The sequence below is a fragment of the Diaphorina citri genome, unplaced genomic scaffold, assembly GCF_000475195.1.
Source record: "Diaphorina citri unplaced genomic scaffold, Diaci psyllid genome assembly version 1.1 scaffold25, whole genome shotgun sequence".
Classification (NCBI taxonomy): Eukaryota; Metazoa; Arthropoda; class Insecta; order Hemiptera; family Psyllidae; genus Diaphorina; species Diaphorina citri.
Genome location: NW_007377463.1, coordinates 464,794 through 482,005, shown reverse-complemented (window position 1 = coordinate 482,005; position 17,212 = coordinate 464,794). Strand labels below are relative to the sequence as shown.

At 40.2% G+C, this 17,212-nt stretch overlaps 2 protein-coding genes and 1 long non-coding RNA gene across 6 annotated transcripts in view; all 3 read left to right on the top strand.

The window, feature by feature from the left end:
* The first annotated feature begins 2,200 nt into the window (after positions 1–2,200).
* Positions 2,201–6,224, top strand: LOC103510167. 2 transcript variants are annotated; one of them, XR_003391783.1, is made up of 4 exons: positions 2,201–3,038; positions 3,723–3,803; positions 3,925–4,330; positions 4,716–6,224. XR_003391783.1 is itself a non-coding variant. In XM_017444480.2 (4 exons), the coding sequence occupies exons 2-4, from the start codon at positions 2,957–2,959 to the stop codon at positions 4,137–4,139; spliced, it is 378 nt and encodes a 125-aa protein (XP_017299969.1). In that variant the 5' UTR covers positions 2,201–2,599; positions 2,948–2,956; the 3' UTR covers positions 4,140–6,224. The 2 variants fall into 2 exon arrangements, 1 of the variants encoding a protein (XP_017299969.1); XM_017444480.2 differs by having other exon boundaries at positions 2,201–2,599; positions 2,948–3,038; positions 3,925–6,224.
* A 12-nt stretch (positions 6,225–6,236) lies between these two features.
* Positions 6,237–17,212, top strand: part of LOC113467844 — a 30,034-nt gene continuing 19,058 nt past the window's right edge. Inside the window, exon 1 of the long non-coding RNA XR_003391784.1 lies at positions 6,237–6,678. This is a non-coding gene — a long non-coding RNA (uncharacterized LOC113467844). The remainder of the gene's footprint in view (positions 6,679–17,212) is intronic.
* LOC103510160 lies at positions 8,015–14,627 on the top strand. Of its 3 annotated transcripts, none has more exons than XM_026824274.1 (5): positions 8,015–8,604; positions 8,973–9,057; positions 9,416–10,182; positions 10,970–12,083; positions 14,462–14,627. In XM_026824274.1, exons 4-5 carry the CDS (start codon positions 11,226–11,228, stop codon positions 14,501–14,503), a joined length of 900 nt encoding a protein of 299 aa, XP_026680075.1. In that variant the 5' UTR covers positions 8,015–8,604; positions 8,973–9,057; positions 9,416–10,182; positions 10,970–11,225; the 3' UTR covers positions 14,504–14,627. The 3 variants fall into 3 exon arrangements, with proteins under 3 accessions (XP_026680075.1, XP_026680070.1, XP_026680077.1); XM_026824269.1 differs by having other exon boundaries at positions 8,015–9,057; positions 9,416–9,483; positions 9,758–10,182; XM_026824276.1 differs by lacking the exons at positions 8,015–8,604; positions 8,973–9,057; positions 9,416–10,182 and having other exon boundaries at positions 10,878–12,083.

Here is a 17,212-nt window from a genome sequence, read left to right as displayed (position 1 = left end):
CACCACCACTCCACCACCCCACCACCACACAGCCAGCCACCACCAGACCACCACCAGGCCCACACGCACACCAGCCACACCACCACCCCCACCACACACCAACACACCACAACCCAAAGCCAACACCAACACAACAACCACAAAACCCACACCACCACCACGCCGACCACCGCACAATTGAAAAACACCAATCACCACAAACCCAACAAAAAACACAAAAACCAAACACCGAAACACATCACCAGATGATACCACCAACACACACAAACCGACACACAGAACCAACCGAGAAACAAAACTACCACCAGCACCAGGGCCACCTGACACCACCACACCACCGACCAAAAAATAACAAGCGACCAACACCACGACAAAACCACCCAAGCAACCACCAATTACATACAACGCAACCCCTACCACTAACCCAACCCATCAATAACAAAACCACCTACCTACAATCAAAGCCCACTAATTCTCGCCCACCCAACAACCCCCAAACAGCAAAAACAACACAACACAGCAACACACAGACCGCATAACAACCACACTTCAAACAACACCCACACCAACCACCACAAACACATCAACTCCAAACAACCGCAACCTACAAAAACCCAAAAACAACAACCACTCAAAAAAACTCCCAACAACGACCGATTAAAAGTCCCCAACCCCAGAACACAGAACACATCCAAACAATACTAACCCGCCACCACACCACCACCACCACCACCCACATGCCCTACTGTTACACCTCCCACACACTCCACAAGCAGCTCCTTAACCCAACACTCAATCCAAACCACATCACCTAACAACCACCCCACCCACAAACCAGAAGGAAAAAACAATTACCCCACACACTACACGACACAACCACCACCACACCAGCCACCACCACCACCACCACCACCACACCACCTCCACCACCAACCACACCACCACACCACCACCACCAACCACGCACCACCACCAGAGCGCAACGCACACCACCACCCACCACCACCACACCACCCACCACCCACCACCACCACCACCACCACCACCACCACCACCACCACCACCACAGCCACCACCACCATCCAGAGGACGACGAACGGAAAACAGAACCACCACAACACCAACACACGCACCAACTCATGCCACTCACCCCAGGGACCACACCACCACCCCAACCACCACCACCACACCACCAACCACCACAACCACCACCACCACACCCCACCACCACCACCACCGAGCCACCACAACCACCGACACCACCACCACCACACCCCACCACGCACAGCCCCACCAACCACCCACAACCACACCACCACCACCACCACCACCACCACCACCACCACCACCACCACCACCACCACCACCACCAGGATTTTCCGTTAGAAAAAACGTACGAAAGACGTAGCCTGTAAACGGGCCTTTACACTTTTGGCTAAGTGAAAATAAATAGGTGGGTACTTTAATTTGGCTGGTACCAGAGTTTTCATGGGTGAAGAAATAGCAAAAGAAGTTCTTTTCTCAGAACTGTTTCAACCGTTTCCGAGCAGTCCGAGCTCTTCAGCATTTTTCATTTTTTCTCCCGAATAAAAGCATGAGTGATATTTTCGACGAGAATCCAAGTGAGTCATCAGTTGGAGAAGAGATAGATATGGATATGTCATCGTCAACCTTCACTATCACTGGTGAAGGTAATAGTACCAACATCACTATCCTCGATGGTACTTTTTTCTCGTTCGTCTCTGAGAAATCCTCAGAAGACAAGATGGTGGGAAGGTGAACCTCTTGCCAAAAAGAAATCACTGATATGGTCTACTCCCTTTTTTAATTCCTCAGCGAGACTAGCTGGTGTACTCTCTTTTTCAAGTCCCCCCGGCAAGCTAGCTGGTCTACTCCCTTTTTTAATTCCTCAGTGAGACTAGCTGGTCTACTCCCTTTTTTAATTCCTCAGCGAGACTAGCTGGTGTACTCTCTTTTTCAAGTCCCCCCGGCAAGCTAGCTGGTCTACTCCTTTTTTTAATTCCTCAGCGAGACTAGCTGGTGTACTCTCTTTTTCAAGTCCCCCCGGCAAGCTAGCTTTACTTGGAGGGATTGTTGAAATTATAATGAGTATAAAATGAATATTATCTCAATAATTAATTTTAAATGTTGTACAAGTTATAATATTATATAGTTTCTGCAATATTCAGGTGTTATTGAAATTTCAACATGTTAAAATTCTTTATTCTATCAAGATTGAAATTAACATATTTCTACAACACATATTTCTGAAATGTTGTATGAATATTTAGTTTGAAACTTTTGCTCGTATAGGGGAAAGTGTTGTACCTAGAAGCCAGTGTACCTTGAGCCACTTGCTATATCTGCACTGTGCTGCGCTCTAGAGATTTCAAACCGAACTCAATACACGTGTAAAATTCATTGTTATTGTTTGGATTTCATTTCAGTAGATGTTCAACAAATGTTAAGAAAACATGTTCGATTAATTTTTTTTTTCAGACAAAAAGTAATTTTTTTGCTTACACATTGTGGATTTTATACTTTTTTTCTAGTGAAGTGACGCAAACGAGAGTATTATCTGTGGGCTGCAGATAGTCTGGTGAGTAGAATGGTATAATTATCTTTCGTGTAGAAGGTTTACTTTTTTACTGTGATTTTTTTCTAAAAAATAGTGTAACTCGTGTACCTTGAGTCAACAGACGTCACGTACCTTGAGCCGGCTCAAGGTACAAGATGGTGTACCTTTAGCTTTAGCCAAGAGGAGGACTAATTTAAGGCTGACTCATGGTACACGAGGCTTGGAATTGTTTTTCTTTTTATTATTTGGGTGTCATTATACCGAGTTCATTGAGACAAGAGTTTTATCCTAGGAGTCCTGGGAAATTATATGTCTTGCTTATTATTAAAGTAAAGAACTTACCTTAGTACAATTATTATTTTGTTTAAGGTCTCAAAAATGCCGAGAAGCAAGACCGGAAAAACGCGCGAGCCGATCACCGAAAATGATCTCAAAGCAGGTCTCAGAGCCATTTCCCAAGGTACCATGTCACAAAGAGAGGCAGAGAAGGTGTACAAAATAAGCAGATCAACTTTCCGAAGACACTTGGAGACATACAAATCTGCAACCCTGGGTTTTTAAACTGGACCTTAACCGGCTTAGGCAGATGGTGTTTTGTAGGGGTGTGGTGGCTGATAAATGAAAAGCCCTAGTCTTCGTGATGGTTGGTCCCACAAAACATAATTGGCCTGGGACAAGCTTGGTTTAAGCTTAAACTTAAAACTAGCTTTAATGAAATAAACCACCCAGAGTCATACTAGCCAGTGTGGTTCTTAACCGATTAACAACAACAAATAATACCTAGACATTTTAAAAATTGTAAACTGCAACTGCAATGTCACAAAGCCTAAAATTTTAAATAATTAAACTAATATACATTTATTACCTACTAGCGGGATACCTGCGAGCTTTGCGTCGCTCACCACCACACACAGATCATCCACATACACACACCACGCACAGTCGGCCAAAAATTTCGAATTTCTTAAATAACTAGCGAACGGCTGGCTTTAGGAAATTTCAACCTTGCCTATAACCACTGCCATAAAAATATGAACCTGTGTACAAAATTTCAAGTTTCTACGACTTACCGTTTAGACGCCAACCTCTTACAGACAAACAAACAAACAGAAAACCGCTCTTATTAAGATATGTGTTTTTTCAGGAGAAACCATCAACAATGCTTTAGCTTCTGATTCGGAGATGAAAGAATCCAGCATTCTTCAAGCAATTGAAGCCCTTAATAGTAAGTTTTCGTTTTCATCTTACTCATTGATTGCAAATCATTAAGATTAAGACAGATTATTTGTTTCATAAGGGTTGGATGGTTCTGGTAAGGCCACAACATGTGGGATGTCAACATGAAGGAAAACTTGTGGACATTCAAGTCACACAAAATCTATTGCTTGAAGAGGTTAGGAACATCAAGAGCAATATGAACGTAGCAAGAAAGACTCCAGATGAGTCTATTTCTCATCACATCAAAATGTGGTTGGAACATTTTCCCATCAAGAGCTGTCAAGAGCTCGATCAAGTTGAAAAACTCCTCGAGACAGAGAACTCTGAGTCCCTTGTAAGTTAAGGGCCTGTTCATCAAATGCATTAATCATCAAACAATATTGAAATAAACTTAAACCAAAGAGAGCTTGGATATACAATTTCCAAATTTATTGTTAGCGCGATGGTGCCTTTCCGAGTTGTGGAAGACCCACATTTCTTGGAGTTGTTCGAAAAACTTCGTATTGAACATTATGGCTTGAAAATACACAACAGGTAAGGTACCTATAAGTATTTATAAAGGAAAAGGATTCGACATTGGAAACAAAAAGGACGAATAATAGACACGGTGTACAGCTAACAGGGCCAATTTTTAAAATTGCACATTTTGAACTTAAAAAGATAAAATTCCGTGGCCGAGTGGGTATCACACTAGGCTTGCACGCAGGCGGTCCGGGTTCGATTCCTGGCAGGGCAGTGTTTTTTTTTCGACTCTGTGCTTGGAGTTCGGGTTGCACTCAGCTTCGTGAGGACAATTGAGTAGCTACTTTAATCGAGTAGCGACCAGTGGCGGCATTACCAGAGTACAAGCAATCAAATGGGAGTATGTCGAACAACTTCTCAACCTTCAGGACACTATTGGTTTGAAATTCGCCAATAGGTTGAGTAAAGCGCATCTTGAACGGCAAAGGAACAAGAGGAAAGTAAACCTGTCAGCGAAATTTCAGCGTCTACTGCCGCTAACTGCTCAATCCTAGAAGGTGACCAACTTCTTGGTAATGTATTTGAAATACAATGGAGAAGAAAGAGAAGAATTGAAGAGAGCTGTGAAAGTGAGGATGTTGACTTTATTGATGAAGAGCTGAATGTGAGCTTAATTGGAGACATGGAGACTCATCTGAAAGACTGTGTCTTGTATTATATTTGTGGCTTTATTGTTAGGAAAATTAGTCCAAAAGTGAATTGTACTGATTGTATTGGGAGTCTATACAAACAAAAAAAAACGACCACTCTTCTTCCAGCTTGGATCACTACTTCACTCTTGTTAACTTGAACAGAGGCGGCCTTGTGTGCGTTACCAAGTATGTGTTTGTGATTGCTAATAAAACTGAGATGGCACTTTTTCTTGCCACTAACGACTTCAAAGTGATTTCTCACTTGAACAAAGGCAAAATCAATCACATTGTTCAAAAGGTTGTAAACAACATTATTGCCAATGAAAGTGTGTTTTCAGGTTGCTCGGAAGTAATAAATTACATTTCCTATCGCATTGATCTAATGAAATTAATCATCCAAGAGTATATAAGAATTCGTTTATATGCTCTTGGAAAGTTGATGACAGAAAAAGTGAACGCCCCCTCCAAAAGGCATGAACTTACCAACAACCGGAAGTTTTTTCACTAATTTTGTTTATCAGCCGGTGCACCATTTTTCAAAAATCCACCGGCAATTGGAAAATCGGAGTTTTTTTTTCCTACCGGTGGATTTTTTCACTGTTGAGAAGTGAGTCATTTCCCATTTTTTTTCCCATTTATTGCTCACTTTACATCAAATCAACCGGGTTGATCTTGAAATCCACCGCCTCCAGAGCAGGTTGAAGCTTCCCGGTGCACGTTTTGCGGTTTGTTTACTTTTGTTAGTAGTTTGGTATTTTGAAAGTGTCGTTCATCGTTTGGTAAAAATGTTGCAAGTAAAAATCAGAATTGATGGAAAAACTGATGTTATCCTACAGACACCTTTGGATGCACATAGACATCAGCGTAGAAATGGTGAGTACCCCAACCCCACACTTCTACCCCCATCCAACTAAATTTATTACCGCCTAACCCTACACCCAGTTTGAAACGCTTCTTCTTTTTTTTTTCTTTTTGCTTTAGTGACTACACTCACAATAATGGACTAAGTTCATCATTGTAAGCAATTACTGACACTATTTACATACACACACACTCGCACATTCTGCACTCATTTACATAGGTACACGCATGTAAACAAACAAACAAGGAAGCAAACACAAACACACACACTCACATACGTACGTACTACAATCATACTAGGATTATTTTATTTCGAAAATGTTGGGCTTTTCCAGAAGTTCATTATATATTTTCATGGCGGATAAGATTGGGGACTTCAAAAGATTATTGTTTTGGTGGAATGGAATGTAAAATAGTATCGGGTGCTTCAAAAAGAACGCCGAATTTAAAAATGCCGCCATTTTCGTTTTTTTTTTTTTTGTGTTGGCATCATTGTTTTAGCAATTTTCGTGATCTGTTATCATTGAGGTTATGTTGCCATAAGGAATGTTTTTGGTTTCTTTTACAGAGTTCTTTTAATGAGGGTTTTGCTAAGCGCATAATTTTCAGCGATGAAGCCCATTTCCATTTAAACGGATTTGTTAATAAGCAAAATTGCCGAATATGGGGATCTGAGAACCCAAGGGTGATCCAAGAAAGAGAAATGCACCCTAAGAGAGTTACGGTTTGGTGAGGGATTTGGAGCGGCGGTTTAATCGGTCCTTTCTTTTTTGAATATGAAGAAGGGAATGCTGTCACAGTAAATGGAGTTCGCTACCGTGCGATGCTGTCTAATTTCCTTTGGCCTCGTTTGGACGAAACCTCAAGGTCTCCTGAAGAGAATAGATTATTTTTCCCGTGCGATGCTGTCTAATTTCCTTTGGCCTCGTTTGGACGAAACCTCAAGGTCTCCTGAAGAGAATAGATTATTTTTCCTTTTTTTTTTCAAAATAAATTGCATTTTATAGTGCTTTTAAATTCGGCGTTCTTTCTGAATCACCCTTTATATTAGGGTCGATTCTTGTTTTTGGGTGAGGTATACGAAAATTAATTTGGGAGAGTATGTAGGGACTATTGATTTGATTTGTGGCGCTCACAACAACACTCAACACAAATAAAATCTTACATAGAAAACGCAGGTTCTCGTTTTTCCACAATTTCCATCTCTGAAGTATAAATATCACTTCCAAATTCTTGGCCGGCACCTGAGAGCTATGTCTAACTGATGAGTTCAAATAAGAACGAAACGCGTCTTAGGCTGCTCTCAGGTGTTGGCTAAATTGGTGAATCTTAAAATAGACTTTCTGCCCTGGGTAATACCGAATTGATGATCAAGGAATTAATAATTAATTGATGATGGATCGTTGTTATGATGTAATGCGTCATGCTTCATTTCTTCAAGGGATATAAAATTATCAAGACATGTAAATTCGTACTTGGAGTGCGAAAGTATATTTTTTCAAGCTCTTAGTGAGCGCTACAGTCACTAATTTAGCCAACACCTGAGAGCCCTGGGAGCAGCCTAAGACGCGTTTCGTTCTTATTTGACCTCATCAGTTAGACATAGCTCTCAGGTGCTGGCCAAGAATTTGGAAGTGTTATTTATACTTCAGAGATGGAAATTGTGGAGAAACGAGAACCTGCGTTTTCTATGTAAGATTATATTTGTGTTGAGTGTTGTTGTGAGCGCCACAGTACTCCCCCCCAAGTGACAGCGTTAGTCACTAATTAAGCAGCGTGCAGCGAGGCAGGGCGGGAAGGGAGTGTTGTGTGGCGTGATCTCATCTGGACTTGGAGTGCCGAGTCCTGTGCAAGTGCTCTGAACCCGCGAGCAGAGGTGTATTAACGTGCTGGGTTGCGTAGAGTGCGCAGCCAGGACGCGGTCAAGTCCAGATGAGGGCTCTCAAGTTTCCTAATTTCCATCACGTCAGTTGCGTGTTCAGATCACGTCGGGGTCACCAATTTGGCCAACACCTGGGAGCAGCCTAAGACGCGTTTCGTTCTTATTTGAACTCATCAGTTAGACATAGCTCTCAGGTGCTGGCCAAGAATTTGGAAGTGATATTTATACTTCAGAGATGGAAATTGTGGAGAAACGAGAACCTGCGTTTTCTATGTAAGATTTTATTTGTGTTGAGTGTTGTTGTGAGCGCCACAGATTATTTATATTTTTTTAAGGAAAGATAACTGATTATTTATAACTGATCTTCTTCTGAAATGCCAACTTTTGCCCAAATTCCCCTCAGGAGTCATGTGCTGTTGTCATCTTAGAAATAGCATCCTTTTCAGACCTTGAAGTTATCAACATAAGTTCATTACATAGAGAAATCCATCTGAACCCATGATTCACCAGCCCAGGTGGCTCAATATATAGTGCTCCTGAATCTTTGTCCCTGGGCCATGGGTTTGATTCCCGCCCAGGGCGTAATTTTCTCTCAAAAGTTTGAACCAGGGCGTTCTCCTATCCTGTCTTCCTTCTCTCTTTGCTTTCCTGGGACAAATAACCTATGCTGTTTAAAGTCCTAATGTTAAAACCTTTAAAAAAAACATGCTGTATTTTTCAACATGATCAGCAATAATATTGCATTTTATTAAGACAATGGAATTATTCAATTGTGATATATGTTACATATTTTTCTGTTACAGAGCAAGTTATGTTTGCCATAGCCCAAGCTGTTGTGGAAACTTACCAGCGAACCACCGAGCAATATACAGCCATTATGGACATAGTGGGCTTCAGGTTTATATCTGCAGGTACACAATTAGTTATTTTGGTATCAATAGTCATGTAATAGTATTTCAATTTTTGGTAGATTGGACATAGATGCTGTTTTGAGGATATTTATACAGTACCTACAGAAAATGTACTGTTGTAAGAAGTTTGATGAATTGTCACAAGGCTGTCAGTCATAACATGAGGGGGTTAAATGTTCATTATAATAATTTTATTATTATTCCTTTTCCATAAGTTTGTACATAAACAAAATTTGTACATAAAAAATGTACAAATTTTGTTTTTAAATTTTTTTGTTATTTTATAGTTCTGTTATGTTGTTTGTTACAAATTTTTGTTTTTAAAATTTGTAAATAAAAAATGTACAAATTTTGTTTTGTCCTTTCAGATGATTTAGAATCTTACGAGGAATTCACAGTCTTTGCCTCCCCTCGGTCAGTTCCCTTGTGCGCCAGTTCCCCCAGCAGCACCAGGTAAATAAAAGACCTTTTTAACTTGCAACCTTTTTGAACAGTCAGCTTGACCAATCCATATAGACTTTTAGTGTTTGCAAACCAAATATTTTTTCACAGGTTTGTATTTTCACACTATGACTTTGTCAGGACATGTGGTGTAACTTTAACAGCCTTGCTTGCTGCACACTCACCTCTAGTGCAATCCCTACCTCAGGGTAACTTTTTCAATTCATTATTATTATTATTATTATTATTATTTTTATTATTATCATTATTATTATTATTTTTATTTCAATTCTCATACTAGTGCAGCATTGGAAAACTGCTAGTGTATGTAGAATAAATTTGAATAGTGCATTTTTTTCGCCCCACATAGATCTTGATGAATCAATGGAGGATTTACCGTGTTTGTTCCACAAGAATCACACCCACCATCAGTTTCAGGTAAAAAATGACCCCTTAACTTGCAACCATTTTTTTTGAAATAACATTAGGTGGTTCTTCCGTTCTTCATGCACTGGAGTGATAGCATTCATGCTCATCATAAGAGAGCACAATTACAGAGAAAATAATAACCTGGGGGATCTTCTAATGCCAATCAACTAGGAGAACAGCTATTTTGTTTGTTTAGCAGAGTAGGAATAAAAAATTGATTTCCCTGAATTGGATTAATAAATTTTAAATTATTTAATAATAATTTTAATTTTTGTCTACACAGATCATACTGAATCCATGGAGGATGTGATAGTCTCTGTTCCACACAAATCAGATCCACCATCAGTTCCGGGTAGGAATAATTAAATTTGTAATGTATATGTTATGGAAAATCTGTGCAATGTGGTAATCATACATACTATTTACATCTATCTTTTACTGAACTAATTAGCAATAAAATAAATAAATCAAGACACAAATAATAAAATGTAGGATCTTTTTCATTTTGAACTAATAATATATAAATATAAACAAAAAAATCAGATCACTTATCACTCAGATATAAATATAATACACAAAGAAAAATCAGTTCATCACACAGCCAACAGCAAAAGTAAAATAAATATCTAATTAGATAATAGAAAGTAAAAACAAAAATAGAAACAGATGCAACATAAATTATTCAAATTCTAAAGTTGTATACCAACGGTAGGTATATCTATGAAACATAAAATAGAGAAAAGACACTCATTAATCTCATTACTAAGAACACGAAGTCAATTAATCGTTTGTAGAACACAATGAGAATAATTTGAACACAAAGTCAACCCAACAAATTATAACATGCAGTCAACTCAAACAAATAAAATTTGACAGTTCAAATTTTATTTGTTTGACCAACCGTGCCCCAAACAAATTTTATTTTAAAGTCAATATTTAAGGGTATTTGAGTGAAATTTCGAGTGTATGGCCGCCATACACGCCTTATATGGACGCTACGCCACTGGTGCTAACATTGCAGCCCTTTTTTCCTCTAACTTTTTGTGTTGAGGGGAATTCTGCCAAACTCTGGAATCATGGGCTGATCCTGGCCAACCACAGAATATATAATTATATAAACTTCTTTTTAGAGTCACAAATAGCCTGCAGGTTTATACTCGGATATTGGTGTCTGTTAATATGAGAGTTGTCAGTTTTTGATTTGGCAACTCTTATGTGACAGCCATCAAGGCATCCAAAAATACCCTTGAGATAATTGCCTGGAATGTTGTCAAAACCCTCAACGTTTCTGAGGCCCCTTTCTCCTGTTGGCCAGGATATCCATGTGTTGATCTTCTTGTTCATAAGTCTAGCTACAAACATCAGAAGTTTGTGTGCATGTCCCTTATTCAGGTTAAATCTATCTGCTACAGATCTGGAAAAGAATAAAAAAAATTGTCATTAGTGTTATTACCACATGAACTAATTTTTACCCCTTATTTTCTTCTTTCCCCAGAATTCGCAAACCGGAAGCAACTTCTCAAGCCAGAGCTAGGGCTTTCAACAGGCCAAATGTTACCAAATTCTTCAACATACTGACTGATGTGCAGAAAGATAGAGTGTACCCACCACACCGTGTGTTCAATGTTGACGAGACTGGATTGACAACAGTCCAGTCCAAAAGCTCAAAAGTGTTCGCTTTGAAGGGCAGAAGACAAGTTGGGAGCCTCACAACAGCAGAGAGAGGTGTTTTGTCAACTTTTGTCATCTGCATGTCGGCAGGAGGAGTCTTTGTGCCACTGATGGTAATATTTCCTAGACAAAGAATGAAACCAGAGTTAGCAGATGGTGCTCCACCTGGAACCATGTTCTCAGTTCACAAAAGTGGCTGGATGCAAACTGACCTGTTCACTGCATGGTTCGAACACTTCCTGAGTTTCGTGAGGCCGACAAGAGATGATCCAGTGCTACTTATATTGGATGGAGATAGTACTCACACTAAGAATGTAAACTTCCTTGAGCGAGCGAAGGAAATGCATACTACAGTCATTTGCCTTCCCCCCCTTTGTAGCCATAAGTTACAACCACTGGATGTGTCATTTATGCAGCCCCTCAATACATTCTTTGTCCAAGCCATTGAGAAATTCCTCAGAAACAACCCTGGAAGATCTGTTACTCAATTTCAAATGAGTCCACTATTTGCCGAAGCTTATTTGAAAGCATCAACTCCATCAACGGCAATCAATGGATTTCGCGCTTGTGGTATAGTGCCCTTGGATCCCTCAGTGTTTGGTGATGTCGACTTTGCTCCCGCAGAAGTCACTGACCAGCCAGGGACTTCGAGCATCACTGACCAGCCAGGGACTTCGAGCATCACTGACCAGCCAGGGACTTCGAGCATCATTGACCAGCCAGGGACATCGAGCATCACTGACCAGCCAGGGACTTCGAGCATCACTGAACAGCCAGTGATAACAACTCACCATGACACATCTAATAATTCCTCCTACTCTGTTAGTCCTGCCAATCTAATGCCAATTCCAAAAGCTACACAAGACAGAAGAACTAACAGAAAAAGAGGCACATCTGCAGTACTTACTTCAACTCCTTACAGACTAGCTCTGAAAGAGGCTGGGGGCGATGAAGCCTTAGGGGGCGATATGGGGGGCGATCAATAAAAGGAGCGATAAAGGGGGCGATGGCTATCTAGGGGCAAAAATTTAAGTAGGTAGCTGTGTATGTATGTAAGGAAAATGGGTTCTACTGCTAATTTTTAATTATTAATTTGTATTTCATCTTTAATTTTCCAGGAGAAGAGAGACAATGCTAGAAAATCAGGATCTGCTGGAGGGTACTCTGTTGTCTTGGATGAGGTGGACACAAAGGTGTTGGAAATAATCAGCGCTGATTCACACACAGTCCAAGGGATTGGACTGGTGGAGTCGTATGGTACACCCATTCCATTCCTTCAGCCACCAAGCCCTGCTTCAATCAGCTCTTCTGACCCCTCCAATGTCACTCCTGGCCCCTCCAGTACCCCTCACCCGGCAGCAAAGAAAAGGAGAGCGTCCACTCTCTTTTCTCATTCAACTTCAGCCACTTCACTCACACTGGAAGAGATGAGAATAAAGTGGCTTGAGTTGGAAATCCGCAAGTCTGAAAAGTGGTTGGAGCTAGCCGAGTACAAAGCAAAGAAATTGAAGATGGAATGTCATATCCTTAACCAACAAGTGGCAGCAATGGAACCACAACAAGCTGACGAAAGAAATGTTGAAGAAGTTGTAGTCGTACAATTTGATGAGTAAATTGAAAAAGTGGGGGAATAGAAGTGTAATCAGCCAGCCTAGTTAGCTTAGTTGGTAGTGCGTCTGCCTTGTAAGCGCTAGGCCCCGGGTTCGATTCCCGCCCGGGGCGGATTTTATCCTGCTGGGATAATGTTCGTTCTCGGAACGGCTGGCTTTCTCCTATCCTGTCTTCCTTCTCTCTTCGATTTCGGGACGATAAGACCATAGCAGTTACAGTTCCCTCTGTCAAACCTCTTAAAAAAAAAAAAAAAAATGTATGTATATTCGAGCAGTAGGTACTAAGCAATAGGTACATATTACTTTTACAAATAGTGCCCAACTTTTACAAAAGACGCTTTTTTTATTACTGAAATTCAAACAGGTTTCAGCCGTATCACGAGGGTAAAACGTACAGGGGCTCCTTCTTGTTTATTTGTTCAATAAAGCATGTGAAAAAAAGGGCTAGCAGTGTGAGATCGTACTACGAGAGAGAAGATATAAAATTAATGTGTCCAATGGGTTAATTTTTTTTTTTTTTTTTTTTTTTTTTTTTTTTTTTTTTGAAAGATAAGGTGTACGGCGATCAAACTCCAGTGAACACTCTGGAAGAACTACAACAAAGAATCACTCGAGCTTGTCAGGATGTGGATCGAGAGGCAATAGCTGAAGCTCTTCATAGGCACTGGGTACATCGTGCAGAATTATGTGTACAGGTCGGAGGGGGACACATTGAACACCTCCTCTAGATTCTAGAAATACCTACTGTACAGATAAAATAAAGTTCTATTGCTTGTTGTTATTTTCTAGCTGATGTTATACCTAAGTGAAAAAATAGAATGATTTGATAGCTCAAACATGAAATTTGGATTATGCGAGCGAACTGTCAAAAATGAAGTGAATTGAAAAAATATTATCACCACAAGGTTTAGAAGTAAAAGACAACATGATTTGGTATTTCACACACGTACCTTTAAATGAATTATAGGATTCGCGGATTTCGCGAACACCGCGAGTTGTCAGACCACAAGCGTCCAATGTAGCAGTTGTTTCATCGCTACGAAATAAAAACGGCGGTGAAACACTCATCTTTTTAAATAAAAAAAAAATTGCTCTAGAAGCTTATTCTTCAATAACTCTCTATACTCAATTGCCTCCCTCTTATCTCTCTGCCTTTCATTGTTATCAACCTCGTTCCTTGCTGTGCCACTTGATCCATTATAATCATCGTTATCGATGTCCTCTTCATAGGTTATGTCAATATTTGCATCTATTGCAATGTTGTGTAGAATACATGCAAGTACAATCAGTTCTGATTATTTTATTTTCTTACACTCTAGATGTTTCACTCTCCGGAATATTCCCTTCAGTCTGCCAAATGCTTGCTCAATAAGAACTCTAATTTTGGAGAGATGGTGGTTAAATATTTTTTCTGATCTTCCATAGCTCGAACTATCTTTGTATGGTGTTATATTGAACGTTCTTAGCTCATAATTATGCTGAATCACTTATTATGTATGATGTCGGCTGACCAGCCAGGGACTTCGAGCATCACTGAACAGCCAGTGATAACAACTCACCATGACACATCTAATAATTCCTCCTACTCTGTTAGTCCTGCCAATCTAATGCCAATTCCAAAAGCTACACAAGACAGAAGAACTAACAGAAAAAGAGGCACATCTGCAGTACTTACTTCAACTCCTTACAGACTAGCTCTGAAAGAGGCGAAAAGTTTTTTTACTTCCTTGGATCCACCGGTTGACTGAATGCGTTGGATTCTAACCGGTGCACCGCCAGATTACCGAGGTACACCGGTTGAAATCAAAATTACTAAAAAAAAAAACTTTCGGCAAGTATATTTTATTTTCAGAGGAGTATTTTTTTTTTTATATATATATATAGGGTGTCCCAGAATTTATGCTTTAATTGATTTTCTCGGAGCCTGTTCGAAATTTCGAAAAACAAAAAAACCCGTAACTTTTTGATTTTTGAAGCGGACATTTTGGCAATATCGCGATTCGCGAATCGGGTACTAACTTTGGATTTTTAAATTAGAACCCCTATTTTTATTGCATATTCGTTTTCTACGTTAAATTTAAAGTATAATCCGACTACTCACTCGAATTTTTGCGATTCGCGGTTTTCGCGGAATTCGCGAATCACAAAAGTGCTTATAAAGTAAAAAGATCATCTCTGAGACTCCAATCCCAGACTCACTTCAGATACATGACTTCCCTGCTCATCTTAGCCTTGTCGTAAGTACATTTTGTCCGATCATTTACCAATGGTTGCAAAGAACCAATAAGAGCATTCCTTAAATATAGGAAGCCCAGCGATTTAGTAGAAGCTCTAGCTATGATAACTAATGATTATCAGTATGAGCACACTCAAAGAATGTCAAATAATATTATACCTACACCTAGGTTAGATCATAGACACCATCATACAAAACAAAATAACGTACATGTTAAGTATAACAATCCCACATTCCTACACGGTGCAAACACACAAAGACCCTTTCAACAAAACAACATTAACTATCAAAACAATAGACCAACCACATCAACACAACCCTTCAGACCACCAGGATTTAAACCACACTTATCACGCCAAACACCTATGTCCGGCGTACAAACTATACAAAGTTCTCACCAGTTCAAACAACAAAGACCCTTTCAGAATCCAGGAAACAGACCATACACAGGTCCCATTGTTGAAGAAGTGTTTAACCTGAACACAGATATCAACGATTCGTATGTACAGAGTTCTCAATTTGACCCAGACTTTGTCGAAATTGATGCTCCTGACAACGAATACTGTCTAGATGAAAATCCTCCTGTAGGACAACAAGAAGAAGAGGATTTTCAATCCTTAGCCGAAACAATACATTCGAGTTGACAAACTTAAATAATGGTTCCTATCTTCCATATATTACTATCCCCGAGCTAGACATCAAATTATTGATTGATACTGGAAGTAACAAATCTTTTATCAGACCTTCTATAGCATTTAAACACTTCAAAAAACTCATTCGGAAAGAACCATTTGAAATACGTACGGCACATGGTTCTACTCTAGGAAAATTCTGTATTACCATCCCTAACTCAGAAATTTTCAATACTCCTGGTAACATGAAACTACACCTGTTTGATTTCCATGCTTACTTCGATGGCCTTCTTGGTGTAGATAACCTACAGAATTTAGGACTAAAAGTTGATTTCAAAAGTAATCTACTATATTCCGACAATGCAAGTATACCTATTCAGTTCAAAACCAGCATTTCCCCGAAAACACCAAAACACACGAACCTTCTAGCACAGACCGAAACTATCACCCAATTGGAAGTTGATAAGGAATTACACGGAGACTACTACATGCCTTTCACTGAGTTTGGACGAAACATATACACGGGCTGTCCGAGCTGAATTTTTCGTGCGACTTTCCGCCGGAAGCCATCGACACACATATCGATGAAATGATCAGACGATGTACGGCGGAGTCGAAGCGCATCGGGTACAAAGGCGGGTGTTTGGAGAGAGATCTTCTCGGGCGACGGGGTGCCACAGCTGATCAGTACGTGAACATCGAGATGTTCAATGTTCCAAAGTTCGACATACTATATGATACTATCCCATCGTCCGTCGTGTGTGCCGTAACCGATCGGACGACCTACTACTGGTACCGGCGCGCCGCCCACAAAGTCAGATTCATCAGAGCCGACGAATGCAGATTCCACAAGAAAGTGATCGACAAAAAGACGGGAGTCGAAAAGCGGGCGCACTGTCCGCTATTGGAGGTATTCTACTTCAATTTATATCTCGAAACGATGGCGGACAAGGCTCACGTCCCTTCGTCGTTCGTCCCCAGTATTTGCCGCGGCGTTACCAACAATTAGCACGTATGCGGCGTGAGAAGATACACTCTGGCCGGACAATATCCCGCGCGCGTGTTACGTAACTCACTACTCACATTCCTAAGGACTAGAAGGGTTCCCCCTCCACTAAGTGTCCCTGATATTGGTCCATTTCTCTGATAACAATACCATATAAATAGACTGACTTCTCCATCAGACTTCAGATTCTCATCCTCAAGAGTTGCTATTGAGTGTCGACAGATCATTGTGTTATTTTATTCAAATAAACATTTTATACTCTTCAATATATTATTTTTCAAAATAAAATAAATTGAGTTTTTTTTTTAAACGCTTCCTGACCGGGAAACGTAATTGGCGCAGTCGGTAGGATCTGCGGCTGAAACGAAGCAATCGTTTCCAAGTTCACCTAGTGAACCTCCTGGACTTCAACCTATAGTAGCCGAATCGACGTCTACCTGGACGAAGGTGCTTTTTAAAGCTTCACCAGCGAACCTGCCTACAGATCCCAAAGAAAACGGAGACTCCAACCCCGGAAATCCTCCACCCTTCTTCACGACAACTCTTCAGCAACTACCAACAGCTACAAAGATCATCTCTGAGA

Coding starts and splice junctions, on each gene's coding strand:
- LOC103510160 (XM_026824274.1), top strand. CDS start 11,226: ATGTCGGCAGGAGGAGTCTTTGTGCCACTGATGGTAATATTTCCTAGA. Junction 12,084..14,461: donor ACAGACTAGCTCTGAAAGAG/GCTGGGGGCGAT, acceptor GCTCTGAAAGAG/GCGAAAAGTTTTTTTACTTC.
- LOC103510167 (XM_017444480.2), top strand. CDS start 2,957: ATGCCGAGAAGCAAGACCGGAAAAACGCGCGAGCCGATCACCGAAAAT. Junction 3,039..3,722: donor TCTCAGAGCCATTTCCCAAG/GTACCATGTCAC, acceptor GTGTTTTTTCAG/GAGAAACCATCAACAATGCT. Junction 3,804..3,924: donor AGCAATTGAAGCCCTTAATA/GTAAGTTTTCGT, acceptor GTCAACATGAAG/GAAAACTTGTGGACATTCAA.